Source organism: Podarcis cretensis, assembly GCF_951804945.1.
Source record: "Podarcis cretensis genome assembly, chromosome: 2".
Taxonomy (NCBI): Eukaryota; Metazoa; Chordata; class Lepidosauria; order Squamata; family Lacertidae; genus Podarcis; species Podarcis cretensis.
Genome location: NC_137171.1, coordinates 50634818 through 50659366, shown reverse-complemented (window position 1 = coordinate 50659366; position 24549 = coordinate 50634818). Strand labels below are relative to the sequence as shown.

At 42.2% G+C, this 24549-nt stretch overlaps 1 protein-coding gene across 2 annotated transcripts; it reads left to right on the top strand.

The window, feature by feature from the left end:
- Positions 1-4488: 4488 nt before the first annotated feature.
- On the top strand, positions 4489-14949 carry LOC307210568 (tripartite motif-containing protein 29-like). 2 transcript variants are annotated; one of them, XM_079966545.1, is made up of 9 exons: positions 4499-5144; positions 6812-6907; positions 8513-8746; positions 8857-8879; positions 9806-9942; positions 11431-11461; positions 12511-12542; positions 13095-13163; positions 13747-14949. In XM_079966545.1, exons 1-9 carry the CDS (start codon positions 4584-4586, stop codon positions 13764-13766), a joined length of 1203 nt encoding a protein of 400 aa, XP_079822671.1. In that variant the 5' UTR covers positions 4499-4583; the 3' UTR covers positions 13767-14949. The 2 variants fall into 2 exon arrangements, 1 of the variants encoding a protein (XP_079822671.1); XR_013836070.1 differs by lacking the exon at positions 11431-11461 and having other exon boundaries at positions 4489-5144.
- Positions 14950-24549: the final 9600 nt, after the last annotated feature.

Sequence of the window (24549 nt, the reverse complement as noted above, 5' to 3'; positions counted from 1 at the left end):
AAAGAAGGTGCATGCAGAAGAACTGGGTTCCCAAACGTCACTTTCATTGTCAGTCGATGGAAATGTTCATCCCACGTTCCCTCTCAGAGTGACTGTCTTGAGCTTTGCTACTACCTCCATGAAACTTTCATGTCAGCTTGGTCATGTGTTTCCATGATTAGCATCCAATTTTCTCAGTAGCCCATGTCAAAAAGCCTTAGAGGAATCAGAGAGCAAGGACACTTTGATTTTCATTTGCCAGATGAAAATAGCAAGTCCTTAATCTGTAGCTGAGCATTTCCTCAATTTGTTCTTACAGCAGGGTAGTCTATTTGTGACACACTTTAGCAATATGAGCATTCAAAGCCTTCTGCTTTCCCATCAACATTCTGCAAATAATTGTTTGTTTAGGCCTCATTCTCATTTGTGTGCTTTTTGACAATTTCCCCTGGCATCATTTCCCCCACATCACTGATGCCCATGCATCATTTTAACGTGACTTTTCGCCCAACCATAACATTTTCATGTACGTATGATTGCAGGTACCTCCTTGCACTTAAGGGGGCAGTGCGCCCCCTCCCCCAAAGTAACCTGGGGGCTTATGCATTTTGCATTTTATAGCTGGAAGTCTACCATTAATAGTGGACAACAGAAATGCACTAGAGGTGAGCACCTATGATGCTCTAACAAATTAATGTGTTGTAATGTAGGATAGATGCTACAAAAACAAGTACACAAGCATTGCTGCATGTCATGCAACTTAGAGACGGGATCTCTGTGACTGAGGTTATCACTAACAATCTGCATCTGAGCTTGCCACCTGACTGCAGGTGGGGGGCTCACATGATTGAACGCATCTCCGTACGCTCCCTGCACCTGAAAAATGACCATGTCGTGGGAAAAGGTTATGTGCAGAATCTCAGTGAAAACTCGGCTATGCCCTAGTGTTAAGGAGCAAGCTATCCAATCTGGTTTGGGTGAATTTATCATGGTATCCTGCTGTCACCCTAAACTTTGTGCCAGTGAGGCAGACTAAATCAAATGCATCAGCCTTACTTGGGTTCTCTGTCCTTGGAATGCATAGCACATGTCATTGATGGAGGAGCCTGTGCTGTTAGATGTTATTGGGGTACAGCTCCCATAATCCATGACCATGGTTCATGCTGGCTGGGGCTGATGGGAGTTGGAGCCCAACAACATTCAAAAGGTCACAGGTTTCCCCAATCCATTACCTAGGCTGTGATCCAATGAGCAAATGGAGCTCAAAAAAAGAGAAAGAAATAAGGTTGCTCCATAGTCTTCATTATGGCAGAATTCTGTCTTTCAAAGCTTTACACAAAATTGAAGAGAATGGGTAGGCCAGTTTTCACAGAGCTTTATATGCATAAAAATGCACCTGTATTACTAGATTAGCCTACTGAATTTTTGAAGAGTCAATTTACACTGAAGGTTTTTGTCGCCCCCCCCCTAAAAAAAGTCAAAACGTTTCCCATTTCCTCATGGAGGAAACTATGTCTGATGTGGATAGCAAGGCAAACCCCTGGAGAGTCTGGTTTTAATGCAGCCACTGGTGCTTTAGGTGGCATTATTTATTGGAAAAGTGAAAAAGAGTGAATTAATACCACTGTTTGCAGCGTGTGTTTATGAGTGTATGTGAGCCAGAGAGAGTGAAGGAGACTAAATTGATGCATTTCTTAAGAAAGGTGTAAGAATTTCACCTAAAAGAGGGGCACATTTGCTATGTTATTTATAATAAAAAACTAGATTTTACTTTTTTTGTTTTTTGAAGAGGACACTGCTAATAATTAGAAGGGGCCAATTCTGCTTCTCTTTTACATGTATTAACTAAGTGATAACTTATTTCTTGGTGAGTAAAAGCAGCAGGATTGACCCCTTTTGTAATCAATAAAATCAAGTTTTTAGTTCACTGTTTTAAAAAAAAATAGTAGAAAATTTTTATATTTCACTTAATTTCCCCCCAGTTGTGTTCTGTTGTGTCCTTATTTATGTAATATACTTTAACCTTAATCGGCATAGATTCTTATGCCTTTCCTTTGTTATTGTCATTTTTTAAAAGAAATATTTCTTTCTAGTGTGATTTCAATGTCTACCTTCTAAATGAGAGAACGTTTTCTTGTATTTTTACATTGTCAGATTCTATAGTTTCGTAGATGATTTAACCAAATTGCTCAATGTATTCTCTATATCTATCTGGTAGGTATATAAAAGTTCTATTTTAAATTGTGTAAATACTTCAGAACTGGCTTCTTTTTGAAACTCCCCTGCCGTGGAGTTACTTGTTTACATCACAAAGACTGTAGAATCTCTACATTCATGTACTGTAAATAGTGAAGTGATCTGCCTATAAATAAATAAATCATAACAAATATACTATGAAGTCCAACATGTCCTGCTTGTTTGCAACTCTGTGTGGAATTGTGTGTACATTTTTGGGTGGCTTTCTGCTCCTAAATTGCACTTATGCTTCAGTCATGCCGCAAATCCCCAGGGGGATGGGATTGTCACTGTACGCACAAAACCCTCGGAGCCTTGGAACTCCACGCAGCCTTGGAACTTGGTGTGCTTATTATTCTGCTAACAGGATGAAGGAGTACTTTGGAGGTGTGTGGGCATGCGAAGAAAGAGCCAGTTGTTATTTGCAGAATAAAAGTGTTGGAAAGGAAAGGAAAGGAAAGGGAAAGGGAAATGTAGCAGAAAGCTTAAGGAGACCCCCAGGTGAGTAAGTAACAGTGGGTAGAAAGGAAATGATATAATCATTCAAATGTGCGAAATTGTATCTTGCAAGTGTCCCTATTTACCAGGACTCTCTTTATGTTCTGGTCCCTGTCCTTATTTGCGATTGTGAGAGATATTTTCAGAAATGCCGTTCATGTGCAAAAATCCTCATTTCAGACCCCTCTGCTCTCTAGGCATTAAGGACCAGAATCAAATACTTTGGTGTGCTAGCAGAAGCCAGCATAAGAACTCTTGCTTGCACAGCAGGGTGCTCCTGCACACCTCTGCTCCACTTCCAAATCCGTGGAGTCTAGCAAATATATTGCAGCGATGTGCAGAAAGGAATAGCCCATCAAGGCTGCTGGTTATTACCCATGGCAAACAAAGCCATTCTAAGTACTGCATAGGTTTTGCATGCGGACAGGATGGAGCCAGGAAGTGAACACTAGTACCCACTAGCTCATACTCAAAACAAGCTTGAATTGGGAGAAGCAGGAAGGAATCTACCGGTACTTTGCCAGCATGTAGTTACTAAAGAGAAGGAGTCAGAAAGGGGAAAAACGCATTGCCTTTCTATTTCCCACCCACCCCAGTTCAGGAAGCTTATTGCAAGCACTGTATGATTTTCAAATGTATTTTCAATTGTATTTTTACAGACATACTATGGACTACCTGAATGAATCTTACTGACCATTGGTGGTCCACAGACCACAGTTTCGGAACCTCAGCTCTCTCATATAGTGTATGTTTTTAAAAAAACAGCAAAACAAATGCAGTGTGGGGATTGCATATGCACTTATCATGTTTTACAGGTGTGCAGACCTCTGCAGTCTCTCTGGGTGAAGCTCCCACAGGCTCTGCTAGGCATGATGCTTCCTAATCAGGATTTCTGGGACACGGTTATTAGCATTCTCATGAGGGTGGCTGATTTCGCCTTACTCTATGCGGGCAGACCCATTAAAATAAGGGCATCCAGGAAAGCAGCCTGGGCAAGGACCCAAAGGTAGAGGCAGTCTTCTACACTTTTCTTCACACAGAGGGAGGGCCCAAGGACTACTGTTTTGCCATGTCTGGCTATAAGCACTTGATGTCACAAAGTGCCAACCCTCAATTTTCTGTCTTGTATAGCAATTTAGTCACTTTAGTCACTTTTATTTTGTGATCTGCCTTTGAGCATGCTATTGGAAAAGTGGGATACAAATTTAAGAAACAGATGATAGATAGATAGATAGATAGATAGATAGATAGATAGATAGATAGATAGACAGATGCTGTAACACACCTCGGGATCTTACAGTGAAGGGAGGGCCACAGTACAGTACAATACAATACAATTATAATTAATAATATTTGGTCAAAAATGAAGTGCTGATACTCCTATCTTGATAAAAGCACCATAGGTGCCTGCACAAAGTATTTTTCAAAACATGCATAGGATTCTCTACTCTGTAGAACCACACAAAGATAAAACTGGATTCTTTAAAATCTACCTCTTCACTTTGATTTTAATGAAGGGTCTTGGATGCAAGGTTTCCTGGATTTGTTTTGTGAATTGTTTGTATGCTGCCTTATTGCTTGAGTGCCTTGTGCTTTCTTTTATTTTCTATTGTATTTAAGTTGGTTTTCTTGGAGATTGTAAGTCACTTGTGGAGGAAGTTCCACAAAAAGCAGGGTATAAATCTTAAATTTTTTTAAAAACCCACCATATAAATAAAATAGTAGACATCTTCATTGGAAGAGCTGAATCTATTGTGCCAAATACATGGGAATGTGTTTTTTTAAATAAAAATAAAATTCTTACAGGTTTCCTTTCATTGAATTGGAGCTTAGCTCTGCATGGATTTTGGATCCATGGCAGAGAGACAGCAATGGAATTTGAAACAACCACCTGCTGGAACATGGTGACACACAGCATACATGGCCGTCCTGTGTCCCTGAGCTGGGGCTGCAGGAGTTCTCTTAGGACTCTGCCCAGGGCATACCGAACACAGTGCAGGAGTCCAAAGCCAGCACCTCCTACCCTGTGTTCAAGGTTCATGCCAGGTTGTCAACAGAGAGCTGCCAGTTTCTCACTGCCTCCTCAGAAGGAAAAGCCTCCTTGGAAGCTCAAAGAAAGGAGAATCATGATTCCCTGCGATTTCTGCCTAGGGAAACCTCACTCAGCGGAGAAGAAGTGTCTGACCTGTGAGGCGTCCCTGTGCCGGGACCACCTGAGGAAACACAATTCGAAGGCCACCCAGAAGAACCATGCCTTGGTGGCTCTTGGGACCGCTGGGGCCCAGGAGGAGAAGAAATGCCCAGAGCATGCCATGCTGCTGGAATGCTTCTGTCAAGACGACTTGGTGTGTGTTTGCAAGGCCTGCTCCACCACTGGCTCCCACAGCAGCCACAGCGTCGTCGCCCTGAAGGACGAGTACGACAAGCAGATGGTAAGGGGCTTCAACCAGGCATGGAGCGTTCCAAAGAGGTCCTCCAATTAAATGTAACAGAGACAGATGTTTTAAATAGAAACGGGTGTCAGAATGTGGAAGTAGGGGGAGAAAACGAAGCAAAAAACATCAAGCATCAAGTAGCATTCAAAGCCTGATAACTAAGGAGTAGCAAATTATACTTGTGGGGTGTTTTTCTGATGGTGACGCATGTATTTATACCCATATGCAGTCAGGGGAAGGGCTGTAGCTCACTGTGGTAGAGCATGCACTTTTCACCCAGAAGGTCCCATTGAACTGAGAAATGACACCAAACCAACAGTGGAGACTACCTATAGACCTTGCTTAGCCTCAGCACTTTCTGCAGGTATCTTGATTTCCATGCTTGACAATGTGTTTGTGCATTACAGTTTCTGGCATTGATCATTGACTTTTTCTCCCCCTCTGAGCATGGCAGTATGCCAGCCAAGATTAACAAACACTCCACTGTGTGTTAACAGCCCTTCCCAGGGAACACCTTATCAACAGCCCCTGCTAGATTAGAGGACAATTTTGCAAAAAAGTTAGTGGTAACTAATGCCATTGCTTTTAATTTATGGCCTTCTGTAAGAACCTGCAGTCTGCTTCTAGAAGAACAAGTTTGCTGTTTGCTTGTTGTTTGCCGCCCTAGGCTCCTTCAGCAGGAAGGGCAGGAGATAAATTACACAAAAAATTACAAAATTACATAAAAAATAAAAGTTCTGCTGAGGCTAGTGGGACTTTGACCAGGATATGGGGACAGAAGAGCATTGGAAAACTTCTGTGTACTTAATTGCATACTCGCTTGTGCTTTAAATCATTAGGAGTCTAGCTATTTGGGAAGAAGACCCAACATATTTGAAAAGACAAATAAAGCAGAAATTCACCATCATGGCAGCCCAAACATACAAATGGAGTTCAATGGGGGTTATTTCCAAGTCAATGTGCATTCCATTCTCAAACTGCAACCACAAGCATCCTTGCCAGGATGCATGGCATCCATCTGAGAGTTCTCATGGAACTCAAATGTGAAATTGCTGGTCTTCAAAACAGAAATATGTCCCTTGAAGCAGCCTCCATACCAGAAGACTGGGAAGTAGCCAATGCAATGCCAATTTTTAAAAAGGAATGGGGTGGGGGGAGTTCCTGGAAATTACAGGCCAGTTAGCTTAACGTCAGTCTCTGGTAAGCTGGTGAAAAGTATTGTTAAAGATAAACTAACCAAGCACATAAAATAACAAGCCCTGCTGAAGCAGAGCTAGCATAGCTTCTGCAAGGGAAAATCCTGTCTCACAAACCCATGAGGGTGTCAACAAGAGTGTCAGAAAGCATATAGACAGAGGTGATCTGGTTGACATAGCATACCTGGACTTTCTAAAAACGTTTGATGAAGTATCTCACCAAAGACTCCTGAGTCAAGAAATAAGTAGTCAAGAAATAAGAGAAGTCCTCTTGTGGGTCAGGATTTGGTTAAGTTGCAAGAAGCAAAGAATAGGAATAAATGGACAGTTCTCCAAATGGAAAGAAGTAGAAAGTAGAGTCCCCCCAAGGATTGGTATTGGAACCTCTGCTATAGTTAATTAATCTACCAAATAAACTTATTGAAATGTACAGTTCTGTGATTTCCCTTCTGTTTTTCTCTTAATCAGGCAATTCTCTCGTGGATTATGAAATCAATGCAGGAATACAAAACTGCCACAAAGAAGACACTCTTAAAGCTTCAGAAAAGTGAGGATCAGATAAAGGTTTGTGCTGTAACTTCATGATGCCATGCATCACTCTCAGGTCCCAGGTGGAAAATAATGAATGTGTCTCCAATATGCTTCTCCATCCAGCACCCCAATCTTTTCATTTTAACTATGCAGCACTTTTGGCCAGTGACTCTTTTCACCGAAGGTTAATTACCTGACCATCTACAGTATCTATCTCTATCTATCTATCTCTATCTATCATCTATCTATCTATCTATCTATCTATCTATCTATCTATCTATCTATCATCTATCTATCTATCTATCTATCTATCTATCTATCTATCTATCTATCACACATGGACACAGATTTAGTTAGTGCACGCTCTATTTACTGTCTGGACAGGCGTGTGTTTCTACACCCTCTTCAGATACTTAACCTCAGAGGAAGGACTGGGTTTTTTAAAAATGGCAACTCTAGTGCATGTGTATGTGCACTTTCAGACTCACACAGAGGTTGTCTGAGGCATGGGGTGGGAGTCTTGTTAGAATAAAGTTAAAAACTCAAGCAGAAAAGCAGCTGGGCCCAGTGGTGGAGTTTCATGCTCCGGCACGGGGGGGGGGGAGGCGGAGGGCAGGCGGGGGCAGGGCTGGGGCTGGCGTGTGTCCTGGGGGTGTGGCACGCTGTCTAAGGTGGTGTGGTGCCCAGCACGGGTGGGGGCAGCTGCGATGGCACCCCACCAGGATCGCGCTGCCAGGGGCGGTGCGCTCCCTGCCCTCACTCCTCTTCCTCTGCCAGTGGCTGGGCCAGCATAGCTCTCCAAGGCCCAGGACAAGGGCTACCCCCTGCCTCTGCACGGCCCTGCATATCAGGCAACCTTTTCTGCCACAACAGAAGACTGGTGGGTTGTGAGCCTCTGGTACTACTTTGGTACATGTGCTTCAGTGCTGGGAAACCAGCAGGGCATGAGAAAAAGAGCACCCAATGGTAAGGAAGTCAAAGTCAAGCCAGGGAACAGGCAAGAGATCCCAGCCAAGGCACAAGGATTCAGTGAAAGGGGTCAGTGGGTGAACCATTACAACTGAACCAGAACTCTCAGCAGCACCAGACAGCAGAGATAGGCTAGCTGAGGCTGATGACACCAGGTTGGGGGAGGGTGTATTAGGATCTGGGAATTAAAAAGCTCTGTTGACATGAAAGCTGCAGTCCTATGCACACTTACATGGGACTTACTCTTAAGTATATATGCATAAGTTTGCACTGCACATTACTCAGTGGTGGTAGCCACAGGATAACTGAGGCAAGAATACTTTAGTGTGATCTTCTGAGGGGCTGATGCCCAAAGTGCTTTTCAGAGTGACTGGCAACATACTTGGGAGGTTGCTGAGAGCTATAAACTTGGTAGCTTGGTGGCCTGTTTTGCGGAAGCAATATGTCATTTTTCACTATAAAAATGTTATCTGACATATATAGTCTCCACACCTTTTAAAATAATGGTTGTTTCCTAAGGGAGTTTTATGAACAGGGGAGGGACTGTGACCACGGAGCTAACGATCCATTTTAGCCTAGATAGGGAAGTATTGCTCAAGAGACCCCGGGTTTATGCCCTAAGTCCAACAATTCAACTATAATAAAAAGTTGCCATCTTACTTTCCTTAGAACAATAAGAAAACGTTGACAGATCAGCTCTCCAGAATCTTCCAAGAGATCAAGTCTCAGGTAGATCAGAAGGAGAAGCAGATCCTAGGTGACATCCAGTCCAATGAGAAAAAGCAGCTGGCTGACATGGCTGCTCTGAAGAAGCAAGTGGCAGACAAGAGGGACATGGCTGCCCAGGGCCTTCGGGAGCTACAAGCACTAACAGAGAAAACAGATGCATGCCTCTTCCTCAAGGTGAGCAGCTTTTTCTCCCCTTCAGGTTAGCAAAGTCTCATTTGCTGGATGCCCCCCTTTCTCTGCGTGCAATAAAAACAATTTCTTTTTTTCTTTTTGTCTTTCTGTAGGATTTTCAGCTAGCCCAAGAGAGGTAAGTTGCACATCACACATTCCCCTTTGTTTGCCTGTCACATAGACTACACTGCTCTCCACATGTATGTGGTTTCATATGGTGGTCCACTGAATGGACTCATTGCCAGGTAATGAGAGTCTTTTCTCTTCCTCCTACATCTTCTGAAAGTATTAGCTTCCCCACCTTCAGGAATGTGTTTTTGCCTCTTCAGTAGCAATAACGGGACCATTTTGGATAATTGTGCTAATGATATGTGGCATCTAGTTCCTAGATTATTGGTATAGGAACTCAAGAGTGGCTGGTGAGAGCTGTGAGGTTGAGATGGAGCAACCAGTTCAAGCCTCTTCAGACTTTGAGCTTCTCATGTAGGGGAGGGGGACAATAGGCTTAATTACCTATTTCCTCCCAAGGTAAGGGAAATGACATAACTAAGCTTACTCTGTGGTATTAACCCCTTCATGCATTAATTGGGCAAGCACATTGGGTATATGAGTCTTGTTAACCCACACTTCACTCTCAAAAGACGGAATGGGGACTGACTCAGACGGTTCCCATTCCCTTTCTGTGGTGTCTGGAAACTATGGGCAAAAGCCTCATCCAAGTCAGTGCTTGAGCTTTCCCTACCCCCAATCTCCGCATCCTGTCATCTCTGCCCCATCCTGGTTGGCATTAGAGGGCCCCTGACAGGGGAAATCAGCAAAAATATCCTCCCCACTTCTTCCATTAGTGGACAACTTTGCCGAAACAGACCCCTTCCTGTGAGTGCAAGGGCACCATTGGAATTTCACTCAGAAGTAACGACATACACAACCTCTTCTATCCATACACTATCCATAGGTTAACTTAGTATTTGCTCTTAGGAGTGACAGACATTACAATCAGGGGTGATGTTTGGTAGGTTGTTTGGTTGCATGGTTGGTTGAATGACCTCTTGTACATGCTAGGATTAAGAAACAGAATTTCAGCAATGACAGTGTGGAAGTGCTGACAGTGCATCTGGATCAGTCAGACATTCAGGATGTCAGAAGTCACACAGCCATGTATATCTCCAACCTAGACACCCTGATGCAAGTAGTACATGGTAAGTGAATGTACCAAAGAACACCTCTCACAGCAGTGTTAAGTAAGCTATATAAGTTACAGTGAATATGCTGATATGTGAGTAATAACTGGAGATTATGCACTTTGATATATGTGCACAAGCAGTATGCACATTCTCCTGCTAGATACACATCTGCTATATATAGCAACTTGAATTACCCTATTTCCATGCTGCACATTTTTCATTGACTTGATTATAGGGCATAGTCTAATTTCATCTGCTTACTCAAAGATACAAAATATAATATAGGTTAAATACCCTTTGCAATTTATCTAAAAAGATTTTGATGATCGGTCACAGCAGTATAACAACTACGGGACTCATGGGACAGATTTTCTTTACCTTGTTTTTTTTTTTTGGATATTTCATCCCTTCCAAATGTTTGGTGAGGCAGAATCCCTATCAGACATTTCATTTATTCTCATAGCTGACTGCATGTGAAGGTTCTGTCTGCTGGTATGTGGGTCAGGTCCTGGGCTGGTGTGGAGCTATTTAACTCCTAAGGGACAGAGACTATTAGACACTCCTGCCACCAACTTTATGGGACTAAACCTAGCTATTATTAACCACACAAACTGGTAATATTAAGACATAGGTGAGTGCTAGAGAATTATCTTCTCAAAGGAGTCAGCCTCACTTTTTCTCCAGGACCTTATGGCAAACTCTCCAAAAGCAAACAGCTTCACTCAAATGTCTGCTTCAGATTTCACACTTCTCTGGACTTTGCAGTACTGTTCTTGGCTCAAACATGTACCAAAATGCATTTAGGACACCTGTTTCAGAATAAGATACATATAGAAATACATTCACTGAGATAAAATACTCATTTTGTGATAAAATACTCATTTTGTGATAAAATACTATTTAATTATGTATTTAAATTATTTAACTCTGTATTTAATAATTATGTACTGGGTTTAAATATGCATTTAAATTCAAACTTTAGAGTGGAATTCTAAAAACATATTCACATATTAATTTAGAAATGACTCAGAACAAACTTGTGAATGAACACATGCAAAATCATGGACCAGAAACAGACTGATCCATCCCTTAACGGGGTGTGCTGTTGGATTCCTTAAAGCAGAGGTAGGCAACGTGATGCCAGTACAGTTCCCATCTGCCCATTCCACACTGCCAGTGACCAGGGATGGTGGAAATTGTAACCCAAGAACAACTCAAGGGCACCATGTTGGCTACCCCTGCTTTAGAGCAAGGAGAAGATCCAAGTCTTACCTGCCTTGAGCTTGCATCTTCTTCTGGTGTTATGATTCATTACCTTGTTCTGAATGTAATTTCACAAATGACATGCTGAATCACACCTAAGGGATCTCTTGAGGTGGTTTGCTTCCGAAACCTCATCATGCCAAATCTGTCCTGGAAATGGGTCTTGCAGAAACAGTTCCTGATTACAAGAGTGGTTTTGCATGAATCAGCTGTCTTGTCCTGTTTTCTTACTCTTCATAGGTAAAATCATTAGCCAAACACAGTGGAGCAGGTAAATCCCTTTTTGTCTTTCAGTCTGTTCCTCAAATCCAGCACTGGGTTTTCCATTCATTTGTGCTTCAGTTTAGGAAATGAACAGCACAGGAATTAATACTTCAGATGAATGTCATGGGTTCCCCATACCTTTCTTCACAAAAGAAGAACCTAGTTGATTATTTCCTGATAAAATACATGAAGAAGGATCACAAAACACAGTGCAATCCACATATTAAAAAAAAGAGAGACCAAGAGTGGGACAGGATTCCTGCAATTCATGTAACTCTATTTAGTATTGAAATAAGCTTAGACACTAGCCGAGCCAGTCCAAGACATTTTTGCACCTGATACAAGCTGCAAAATGGTGCCTCCTTCCCTGTCAGGGAAGAAGGGCTGAGTGAAGATCTACACCAGGAACAAGGAGTGAAGAAATGCTGCTTAGGTGTGATTTGCATGATCTGTGTACACAGTGTGTATCATGCCTACATACATGTGCAGGCTTCTTTATGTATGTTATTCTGTCCACATGAACACTGGGCTCATGCAGAGGGTGCAACCCCCCAGCCCATTGACCAAGAATGACAACAGCTTTGTGTGAACCACCTCTGTTGAAATGCATTGTGTTTTAAGTCGATGCTGCAATGCTGTTGAATTCAATGGGACATATGTCTAGAGCAACACTTTACTTAGCAAAGAGGTGAATAATGTGTGTTGTAGGGGTATGAAAATTGCATTTTGCATGTGGGCAGGTTACGTTGCCCCTTTAAAGCAATTTTTAAAGCCTTTTTAAAATCTGAATTAAGTCAGCAGAATGCCCTTTTCACAAGATATATGCAATGAGATGGTAAAAAGCTATAATCAAAGTGCAATGAAATCCTATGCATTCTACTCAGAAGTCAATCTCATTTAACTCAATGGGACTTACTCTCAGGTAAGTTCAGAAAGCATTGCGGGTGTAGTGTTACGATTTCTAGGATGTTTTCCCATCTTTGTGTGACTTTTCATTTGCTGCTTCCTCTTACGTTTTTCTTTCAATTGATACCCATTATTCTCTTTTCTCACAAGGACAATCCCAGCTGCTGAGTTCTCGCTTGATGGTAGGTGTTTGAAACATCACTACTAATTTTCAAGATGTCAGTCTATGTCACCTCACCTTCTCCGAAATTATGCTGCCAACACCTTATAAAATGTAGTTCAGACCATGAATCCTGTGTGATGATAGAGCAGGTAGGAAACTTATTAAATGGGGGGTGCAATTGTTTCAAAACCAGTAGCAAACTGTAGACCTACCTACAATTTTATAAAAGCATTTGCCGCTATTCATATTGAAGCAAATATGCCTGCTTTTTCTGTCTCTTCCAAAAATTCCTTGACTTACTGCAGCTTTGAAATGTGCTCATGGCTCTTATACCAAACTTCATGCAAAGTTACTTTTAGAGTTACACCAAACAAGGCAGATACACTCCTAGTATTCTAATATTATGGAACATTTACAATGATAGAATAAATGTAACACTTACTTGAATTAAATGAGAAGTGTATTTTATCAGGCTAGGTGTGAATAGCTGTACATGGAAGGGTTTATGACGTTCATTGTCCTCTGCTAATGATAAGCACGTTCAACTAGCTGTTCCTTTTGTTTCAATCAGATGTGATTTGCAAAGTCTTCCCATCACCACCACCACCACTGACTAGGGATATATCTGGAGAAAATGCAGGTAAGCAAAACAGATTAAACTATGAACTATGAACAACTGACCACTGAATTGTCTGTCCAAGGTCCCCACTATTTCAATGTTTTGACAACTTTTTAGTGATAAAAATCTTAAGGAACAATATTTTCAAAATTGTAGGCTGCAACCTTATGGCTTATGCTGGTACTGTCTGCCCTGCAGATACTTGGAATCACAGCTTCGTCTCCTTTTGTGTCTCCTAAAGTGATCTTTATGAATTACTTCCAGCTGGAGTGTAGCTAGATCTGGTGCAGTTGTTTATCTTGTTTAGAGCACCATGCAGGGCCCTTTCAAAGCTTTGTCCAAGTTAGGACTCCAAACTTTCTCTCATTACCATAAAAGTCAATCTGCTTCTGATCAGAAATTAGCCAGTGGTCCACCAACTGCCTTCTGCCCACCCTGGCAGTAGCAGGTTATTGATGCCTGTCATTATGAGCTGAAGACTTGGCTTAGAAGAAAGAAGAAAAATGTGGAAAGTTCTGGGCTTGGATTTTTTAAAAGTGTTGATAATGAGCAGCTAGAAATGATGATGATGATGATGATAGCAGCCTTTCTTTCTCTTCTAAAGGTGCAGACGTTCAGAAATGATGAAACTAATAAGAAACAAGATCCCACCCAGGTTCACTGGCTATAGAAACAGGAAGATACAAAACAGGAGGAATGCTTTGGCGCTGTCTGGTGGAACTGAGTTGCAAAAGAAACCTAGTGGGATTTGATGATGTCTCAGTTCAGAAAAAGCACTCTATGGGTGCTCATTTAGGTAGAGTAGGCACACTCTACCTGCTGGCTTTAGTGTTTGAAGGGGGGCGGGATCTGTTTGATAGTTTTTTGTGAGTGACTTGGGAAATGCCTGGACTACTTTTGTTTCCCATTCCCTGTATTTTGATGTGTAATAATAATGGAACTACAAAATGTTGAACAAAACATATAAGCAGCCAATCAAAATCCTTTGTGCCGTCCTGTCAAAACATTTTCTTTGAAGGGCTCCAAACTCTGTTATGTGCTGTACAACTCCCCTTAGATTCTGTTTTGCAGCCCTCTTGGTAAGCAATTGTTTGTATTGAGCATAGTTGTGTTAATTTGTTTGACAGCATGAAAAGCTAAAAGTGCTGGGTGATTCTTTTTGCTTTTATTGTTCGCTTGAAGCAAATCAAATGGAATCCATTGCCTTGCAAACATAACTCCTGCATAATTAAGCCAATCTCTGGTGATGGAAATAAAGCTTGGGTGGTGATTAGCATAGCATTAAGTCCTTTGAAGGAGAAGATGTGTATTGCTGATCTGCTGGATTCACATTTAGCTCCCTGCAGTTTAAAATATGCTCTGTTGACTTCTGATGTGCTTTTTCTGCATTGGCTTCTCATTCCCATCAAAACAGAACCCCTCCCAGATCACTGCATATGCAGATCTGCCACTCTCCTCCATTCAGAAGTAAAAGGGGGCACCTTCTGGGAGTGGAAACTCTGGAAGATCTTAGGAATTTCTGTGTCCACAGCAAGTCACTGTGCTGGGGGTTTCAGAACAGGGTTCTTGGGGACAGAACGGTTTGGTGTCCTCTGAAGACCTCCCAATATGAAACACTTTCTAAGCATATGGTTGATGGTCCTTGTCTGTCAGAGTTTTTAAAAAATGTTCCATTAAAATTGACTGATATGGCCATTTCAATTTAGAGGGCTGGTTAGACTGTGATTGCAAAAGTGCCCTAATGAAAACAAGTGCTGAAAGTATGTACATGGTGAACAATCTGTGAATAAAAGCCCCAGTGAACAAATCCTAACAAGTCTTAAATCCTTAAAGGGAGGAAGGGGGGGGGGAATGTTGCTGGAGAAATGTGATACTTAAAATCAGCAGAACCTCGTGGTCAGTGAATAGGTGGAGCAAGGAGCCTATGTTTCTGTGGTGAATAAACATCCTTCAAGAAGAACTAATATTTTAAGCATTTCATCTCATCCCTTCATATGCATGAGTTCCCTTATGCATGTAGCCAGCTGGAAAGCTCCTGTTTCCTATTTCCACAAACTACATGTATGCCAAGAGGTTTACAGGGTCCAGAGATCTAGCTGAACTGTACCCTGAGCTAAGCACTACCTGTGCCATGAACCTCACTATCAGTTCCTTGCTTGGCTTGCACTTTCCTTATCATCTTTTGAGGACATATACTGGATTCTTGCCCAGGGCTTCTGCTGCTGCAGTTGTGATACTGAACTCCACACCAAGATGAAAACAGTTGGGGAGATCAGCACAGTAAAGGAAAACAAAAAAGCAGGTCAGTCATTATTTCTATTCACCTCTGGCCTCTACCTACAGTAGAAACAGGAACCACAAGCAACTCCTGAATACCTTCTTTGTTTTTGGAGCTTTGTTTCTTCTATGCTGGAGATCTTTAGCCAACAACAACAAAAAGGTCAGAGGGAGCAACAAATTATTTTGATCACTTTGGCTGCCCTTTATTGAAACTTCTCCTACACTTCAATATCCTTATCATAGCGAGACAACCAGAACTGTACACAGTATTCCAACTGTGGTCGTTGCACAATAGATTTGTTATAATGGCATATCAGCAGCTTTGCTTTCAGTTCCTTTCCTAATGTTCTCCAGCATGGAATTTACCTCGTTCACAGCTGCTGCACAATGAATCAGCATATGCATCAGGCTATCTACCACAACCACAAGATCTCATTCCTGGCCAGCTACTGTCAGCTCATATCCCATGTACCTATATGTGAAATTAAGATTATTTTGCCTCTACACGCATCACTTGACACAGGTGAACCTGTTCCTTGGACCTACCATTTCAAGCTGCAGTCAGGGACTCACATGACTGAATGTTCCTTTATATATACTCACACACAAAACTGTACATGTGAGGGAGAAGAGTAGACTAGAACCCTTTCCCCTAACATCTAGTTTTGCAGGTGTACAGATTTTTTTTAAAAAAAAAATTGTATAGAGGATTGAATCCTGTGCACCCTCACTGACCGGATGGGATGGTACAGCCCAGAGACAAGTCTACTGCACCAATCTGCAGACATAGCTGGATAGCTGCAAAACACTGCTATGAATGTGGAGTGAAAACAAGCTTATGAGGAATGGTTCCTCTGATTCTGATTAATTCAGTGTCAAGGGATAATGCCTGCTATCTTTAATCCTAGACTGTTTTAATTAAAATTGAATTTAGGGATTAAGTTGGCACACAAAAGTTCATTAAATAATGTTTCCTGGAGCAGCCTCTTAAAATATATTTGGACAACTATAAAGAGATATTTCAGTAATATTTCACACATACTTTAGGGAGCCAAACTTGCTTTATGAGTATTCAGTGGTACCATGAATTAAAATGCTTTTGGCATTTGTAGTTACAAATTGGGCACCACCAATGTGGGTGAGCTAAAGATACAAGCATCTTTCTTAATTAAACCAAATTTCTGCATCCATACTATTGAGACAGAGATTTTAAATTAATGGCTTTTCCAATTCTATAATTGGCAATAACAGTCTTCCTCCCAGAGCATTTAGAAATACTTGGTTGTTTTTGTACAACATGATTTTTAATGCAATTCTCAAATTACATTTCTGTAGTGCAGGGATTTTGTTTTCATATCATTTTGTCATATTAATTACAGCACCAAAACCTGTCATAACCGAAGGCTCTGTAGCCTCAAGTGATTCTGCAAAATTAGCTGTTTACAGAAAGGGAGCTCCGAGTTCTTTTTCAGAGATGAAAAAAAATTCACTTCACGTTGCAACATGTTGAACACACAGTTTCAGTCAATCATCATTTGGACAGGTGACTCTGTGACTCCATATAACAAATACAGTTCTTGTGTGGAGGATCATTCATCCGTCAAAGCTTTTAAAAGAAACAAGAAAGCTTATTCTGATGGATGCTGCATAGAACAAAACTGAGTAAATCTGCCAAGATATTAATGAATGAAGAGATGTGTTTTCAGGAGTCTACAATTTTTGGCTGGCCTTGTTGGCCAAGCCAAAGGCTACAGTCACCAGCTACCACCCCCACCCACTGGTAATGAGTGCCTTAAAACAATGGTGTCCTACCCTCTCATCCCTACCTTTCCTACTCAGGAGTAGGAAAGGCAAGTGAAGAATGCTGCCAGTTTGGCCAAGGCTCTCCAGACATCTAGGTCACACAGATGCCAGACAACCTTCAGCCCTCCTCCCAACTATGGAGCAGGGGAGAAAACAGGGGTGGCTGCACAACTGCCTGGGCAATCTCTCCCTACCTTGGCACCTTCAAAATGGGAGGAAGGTTAGTTGCTCATCACACTTGAGTGTGGCAAGCGGAAGTGTTGAAACCTCTGTGTCTTGCCATTCTCAGTTCCTCCAGAGAGTGTCAACTGTCTTCACTAAAATCCTCATCCTGCTGAATTATGCACCCTTGCCTATCTTTCAGGATGCCTTTTCCCATTGAAGTTGTACCCTAAGAGACTTAACTCCCCACCTTCCTTCTCATATTTTGTCTCCTTTTAACTAATTCGAAATCCTTGATTTGCCACCATTTTGATGTGTGACATATTTGATGGATGGTCCTACCAGCAGAGACTCAATATAGGAGCAGCATGTGGCAGCTATTTTGAAGATTCGGGACAGATAAAAGACAATTGCTTCTTCACGCAGTGCTTAGTTAAACTATGAAACTCACTCTCACGGGAGGCAGAGATGGCCACCAACATGGATGGCTTCAAAAGAGGATTGGACAAATTCATGGAGAATAAGCCCATGAAAGGCTACTGGCAATCATGGCGATGCTCTGTCTTCACGACTGGAGGGAGTGATGCTTCTGCAGGTGCTAGAAACTGCAGGAGGAGAAGATTCTCTCGTGCTCAGGTCCTGGTTGTGGGTTTCTCACAGGCATCTGGTTGGCCACTGTGAGAACAGGAGGCTGGACTAGATGGGCCATTGGCCTGATCCAACAGGCTCTTCTTATGTTCTTCTAGTACTGTAGATCTGGTGTAATTATCTGGCCAGCATTGGTGACGTCATTCCTATTTTGATTTAACACACAATGAACTTCATGCTGCAGTTGTGGATATTTCTCAAACCAAGCAGATTCAGGTATAACATTGCATTAAGATCGGCATGTGGTAGCAAGAAAGCTGGAGTCAAGTATCTGGCATGGCATTAGTAGGCAAGCTTGCCTAAGGTATTTTGGCATTGTGTTTAAACTCCCACATCATTTCTCAGAAACACTTCCCAGGGGTATCATCACTCAAGCTCATTATAATAGTTAGGTAAGGTTGGTTTTGTTATCACTTGTGTAACTGCATTGGCTGGCTAAACATGCCAATTGGTTTATACTACTGGCCCTTTTGGGATGCTGGTGGCACTGTGGGTTAAACCACAGAGCCTAGGACTTGCCAATCAGAAGATCGGCGGTTCGAATCCCTGCGACGGGGTTGCTCAGTCCCTGCTCCTGCCAACTTAGCAGTTTGAAAGCACGTCAAAGTGCAAGTAGATAAATAGGTACCTGGCTCTGGCGGGAAGGTAAACAGTGTTTCCGTGCGCTGCTCTGGTTCGCCAGAAGTGGCTTAGTCATGCTGACCACATGACCTGGAAGCTGTATGCTGGCTCCCTTGGCCAGTAAAGCGAGATGAACGCCACAACCCCAGAGTCGGCCACGACTGGACCTAATGGTCAGGGGTCCCTTTACCTTTACTGGCCCTTTTATTTTGTGCTCTTCTCCTTCTACCTCTACACAAAAAATGGTAAGTAAAATCTTCTTAGCCGAAAAAGGCCTTTTCAAACTGAGGAGCCATCAGCTGGGTCTTTTCAGAGTCTGATGTGTTACTGCTGCTGCTGCTGCTGCCATCTGGGGCACCATGGAACGGCAGAACTGGTTCTGTTTCTGGGGAGGCAATGTTACTGTTTCTAATTCACCTACATATGTTGATGGCTCATAATAAGACTTAATATAGCAAAATATTTTAATTGTGCGACACGGGTGGCGCTGTGGGTTAAACCACAGAGCCTAGGACTTGCTGATCAGGTCGGCGGTTCGAATCCCCGCAACGGGGTGAGCTCCCGTTGCTCAGTCCTTGCTCCTGCCAACCTAGCAATTCAAAAGCACATCAAAGTGCAAGTAGATAAATAGGTACCGCTCTGGTGGGAAGGTAAACGGCGTTTCCATGCGCTGCTCTGGTTCACCAGAAGTGGCTTAGTCATGCTGGCCACATGACCCGGAAGCTGTACGCCGGCTCCCTCAGCCAGTAAAGCGAGATGAGCGCCACAACCCCAGTCGGCCATGACTGGACCTAATGGTCAGGGGTACCTTTACCTTTATAGCCACAAAAACCCATTGGGGATGCCAGATGTCAAACTTAGTGTAAAGGTAATCGAGAGTAAGGGTAACTCAAGTTAAAAGGCTTCTTAAGGTAAGGGTGGCATCAACAAAGCTGTCTCAATATAGTCTGTTTTGTAATTAAGGGGTAAAGCTCATATAGGCTGCTTATAGTAAAAATAGTACTATGTTGATCCATACGACTACAAACAGGGCTGGCCCCAGGATAAATAAAAGCCTAGGAGGGGCCCTGGGGTCAGCTTTGCAAAGCCAACTAGAGGGTTTATGGGGCCTGGCACTGGTGTGATGTTGGGGACCCTGCTGCTGCCCTCTACAAGGAGCCATCCATGTGTGTGTATATCAAGCTGGGGGCCTTGAAGTCAATATATGATGTACACCGGCTCCCTCGGCCAGTAAAGCGAGATGAGCGCCGCAACCCCAGAGTCAGTCTCTTCTGGACCTAATGGTCAGGGGTCCCTTTACCTTTACCTATTTTAATTGCACCATTTTAAAGTTCGCAAACTGAAGATAGTACTCAGTTTGAGACATCCATGTTTTGTACAAATAAAATTTAATCAGCTCAGAGTCTTTTGGATACCTAATGAAATGGGTAAGATAACGTGTCTGTCATGGTGACTGCAGGGAGGAAGAGCGCCTTAATGGGCAGCAAGTTACCAGCCTCCTGCCTGGGCAGCAAAGAAGGGCCTTCAACCACTTGTGACTCAAGAAAACACATGAAGATTAAGAACAAATGCACATGGTTCTGTTAAAATAGGCATCTGGCCGGCCACTGTGAGAACAGGATGCTGGACAATACGGGCCTTCGGCCTGATCCAGAAGGCTATTCTTACATTCTTGAACTATTTCTTGTTCAGCTCTTCTTACTTGTTCATGACTGAAACAAAGCATTACAAAGTACCTTAAGTGGCTCACAAATACTCCTAAGACATGACCTTTACTTGGTTTCAGATTCTGTTAGCAGATATTCAGATATTCTCTTTCCTCCTCAGTTAACAGTTAGCAATATATATGTTAACTGGAGATAATGAAGCAACAGTATGCTTCCGTGTTCCTCTTTCTTCAAGTGCTAGGCAGTTTGGGGGTAGACTTCACATGGTTAAGGCTACAGTCCTAGTTGGAAGTAAGTCCCATGAAGTTCAGTGGGATGTTTCAGCAGGTGTACTTTGGATTGGGCTCTTTGGGGAGGAGAGCAAATGGGGAAATTGTGGTGCCTATGTAATAGTCTTTTTTACAAGCATACAGGTTGAGAAGGCATCAAAGGACTGCAGCAGCAAGCATACAAGCTGGCTGGCTTTGCGAGTCCCACAGCATCCTTAGCACCCCCCAGGTACAAGCACCTTGCATAACAAGACAGTGGGGCTCACCACCGCAGGCTTCCTCAAACTCGGCCCTCCAGATGTTTTGTGACTACAACTCCCATCATCCCTGACCACTGCTCCTGCTAGCTAGGGATTGTGGGAGTTGTAGGCCAAAAACATCTGGAGGGCCAAGTTTGAGGAAGCCTGCACCACAGTATGCTAAGCCAGGTACTGCATAGTTATGTATTTGGGCTTCAGCTGTAACTTGTACTTATATGCAAATTTATATACTTGTACTTATATGCAAACTTGCACATATGCAAATTGGGGAGGGGGAATCTCTTGTTGTGAGCAGCAGACAGGAGCGCGGCCGGGATATGTGAACAACCGAAATAACAGAAAGACAAAGCACCAAATGACACCCCCTCCCCCCAAAAAGCAAAGCATTTTAAATGCCAAACTGTGCTATGTAATCTCAGTGAAAATTTAATAATTTCTTATTTGAAAAGTTAGGAAAATATCCTTAAATCTGCACTAGGCGTAAGTTTTAATCTTTTTTGTCAGTATACATTTAATCTTTTAAATTAAGAGGATTAGTCCATTTCAACTAATTCGGAAGTCTGAATTCATCAGTAGTATTGTTGTCATTTCCCCCTCCCCTGTGCCTGCCCCCGGATTAGTGTCAGTGACTCAGTTGTGTCATCTGCTTCTGCTGAGTGGGAGGCAACCATTAAGCACATGAATTCAGAGAAGGCTACTGAATCTGTTAGCTGGATAGTGGTGAAGATATTTACAGTATTAGCCTAAAATGAAATTAAAACAAACACATTTTTTTTAAGTGATCCAAGTAAGTGATGCACAGTAGTGCTTTATTCTTTCAAGCTGAACGCAACTATTAATGCAGTTAAGGGACAAATGCTATACATGCACCATTTTATGGTGGAAGGAAGCCACCTGAATGGAAGCCACGGGGTACTATCTGAATATCCATTTGCCAAAGCCAGAATCATGCTTGCACAACTACTGTACATATTCCAGAAGCTCCAGGCCTTGCTCGGAGAAGTTTAGCATTGTTAAGGTTTGTCCTCATCTTTCAGGGTAGCTGGCCATTTGCTTACTCCCCATCATGATTATAAAATTACCACTTGTCTCTTCAACTCTAAAAATGTCATTTATCTCAGTATTGTTGAGCAGTGTTATGGGCCTCAGGGGAAATGCTATAAGGATGGTTACTCAAATCAAGTGTTTAATTGCCATTGGCATCAGACAGAGGTCAGTCACTCTCAGGCTGGATGAGCGACCCTCAAACTCGGCCCTCCAGATGTTTTTGGCCTACAACTTCCATGATCCCTAGCTAGCAGGACCAGTGGTCAGGGCTGATAGGAACTGTAGTCTCAAAACATCTGGAGGGCAGAGTTTGAGGAAGCCTGACCTAGAGGTCTGGCAAACAGTGGTCCTTGCCTTCTTATCTTACTTTTCCCTATTCCAACCTTCCTCTTTCCTCGGTAAATATTTCAGTTCCGTTTTAAAATGGAAATGTGAGTCCTGGATGATAAAGCGATGTGAGATAAGCTTCATTTGAGTTATGAAAGATCTGTGGCCAACAGCAGATAGTTCAAACACTGACGGCCATTTATTTTCTTCCTATGACCCTGTTCTGTGTAGAGAGATGCATGGAGAAATTCCAGTGTCAGCCAGGCTGGTTTGCTCCAGTGAAGTGCTTGAGCCAATACTTCCAAGCGGGAGTGGATGATGAAGTGCATAGTTCATGGCTGAACCTTCCCACACCCTGCATTTTATTTGCATTTTTATGACTGCTTGCAAATTTCAGTTGCTAAAGTGGCACTGGAAGGTAAAGAAAGTTGCCTGATTATCTCGGTGGGGTGTGATCAAACGGCACATGTCTTCCAGCCTAATCAAACAATTATTAAAACTTGTCCCGTGAGCTGCTGAGAAGATAGTAAGAGTCACCCAGGCAACTGGCACTATATACTACTGCTGTGCTGCCAGGAAGCAGGGTGAATAAAAATAAATGATTCTTTAAAAATATTTTTTTAAAAAATGGAATTTTTTATTTAAATCAGATTTTTTTATTTAAATCGGATTTTTAATATAAAATGCTTTTGGGAGAAAAATCTTTCTAAATATAGTTTTCTGTTTACATTACATTATAGTCCAAAGGCTATTCATCAGGAAATAAGGATTTGGTTACAGTTTTTCATGCGTGCTAAAACTCAGTCTAAGGTTGTTGTTTTTTAATTTAAAAAAATCATTTAACCACATTGGTTAACAAACATGGATACATATGCTATAATATTATTGTTTTAGTTACCATAAATAAATTGTTTAAATTGTTATTAAGGAAATGATTATTTTTCTCCTTCCAATAAAGTACAGCAGAAAAGTTGTCCAAATACAAACAATCATTTCATAATTATCTGTCTATGTATTTCTGATAGTATAACGGAATCAGTAATTTTTGATGTAACTGTAAAAACTACTCTGAAAGTTTATTATTCCAAAAATGAAACCTTCCTCTGCTTGTAAATATTAAGAGGATGCCAGCAAGGTTAAACCTTTCTGTAAAATGATGTAAATCAAGTCTTACTGATTAGTGATTCGATTTGATTTAAATCAAATCCACTCTGCCAGGAAGACAGGGATAATTTGCCTGTTTGCCCAGAAATGTGGGAACACTTTCCAGTATTCTGATTCTGTGCTGTAAGAGAAGAGGAACTAAGGCATGGGAATGCCACATGCTACCCAGGCAACTCATTTGCTCCACTGTGTTTTGACTCAATTTCAGTGGCATTCCCTCAAGAGATAGATGGCTGCTGTACACCATATTCATTTACAGCCCCAGTGTGTAGCTGGTTCACTCCAATGTTATTCTGCATGTGATTTGCATATAGGTGAGGAAAATAATCAGCTCACCTGAGTGAACTAGTCCTTATTCGCCTTCTTATGTACCCCATGCCATTATTCATCACTATCCTGAAACACCAAAGTCTGCAGAGGTTGCCACTTTGCATCTCCTGTCTTTCCTCTCAATAATCCCTGCGGAGTCATGATCCACACTTTGGGGCACATCCTCACCTTTGGCTGTTTATAGCTGTTAATTTAAGACGAACTCCTCCCATGTTTGAGAAACACTGCACTAAGCATTTGAGGCTACAGCACTGAGACTGCACTGTGCTGCCTAGTCAAGTAGGTCTTAACATTTGTTCAAAGCATGACCACATAAATCTGCAAAGCATTTCAATCGGCCCCATACAACTCATGATACAACAAGCCAGACAAGCAACAATGAAATATTATGGGCTGCCAGATGGCTGATTCCGCCCCGACCTCACCCCCCTGCCCCCTCCCTCCTCCCCCGTCCCAGGCAGGCAGAAACAGCTTCCCCAAACCTTTAGTGAGCCTCTGTCAATGCTCAAATATGCTCCACAAATTGTGCAAGCCTGCTGCAAATGATCTCAAATTATAAGCACGTGTATGTGTACATAGTGATAACAGAGTCGGCCTATATGGGCTCAAGTCCCATTTCCGCCCCCTGGTTCTGCCAGCCTCAGAAGCGCATATATGAAATGGGTACAACAGTGACCTGGCTAAAAGAAGTAAATTAAATTTGGATATACAACTCTGAAATTATTTGATGATGGATGCTGCGCTCTTAAATCTTAAATTTGTATAGGTCACATGCCAAGCAACGCGGGCCGTTCGGCATAAAGTTAAATGGGACTGCTCTGCGAGAGAG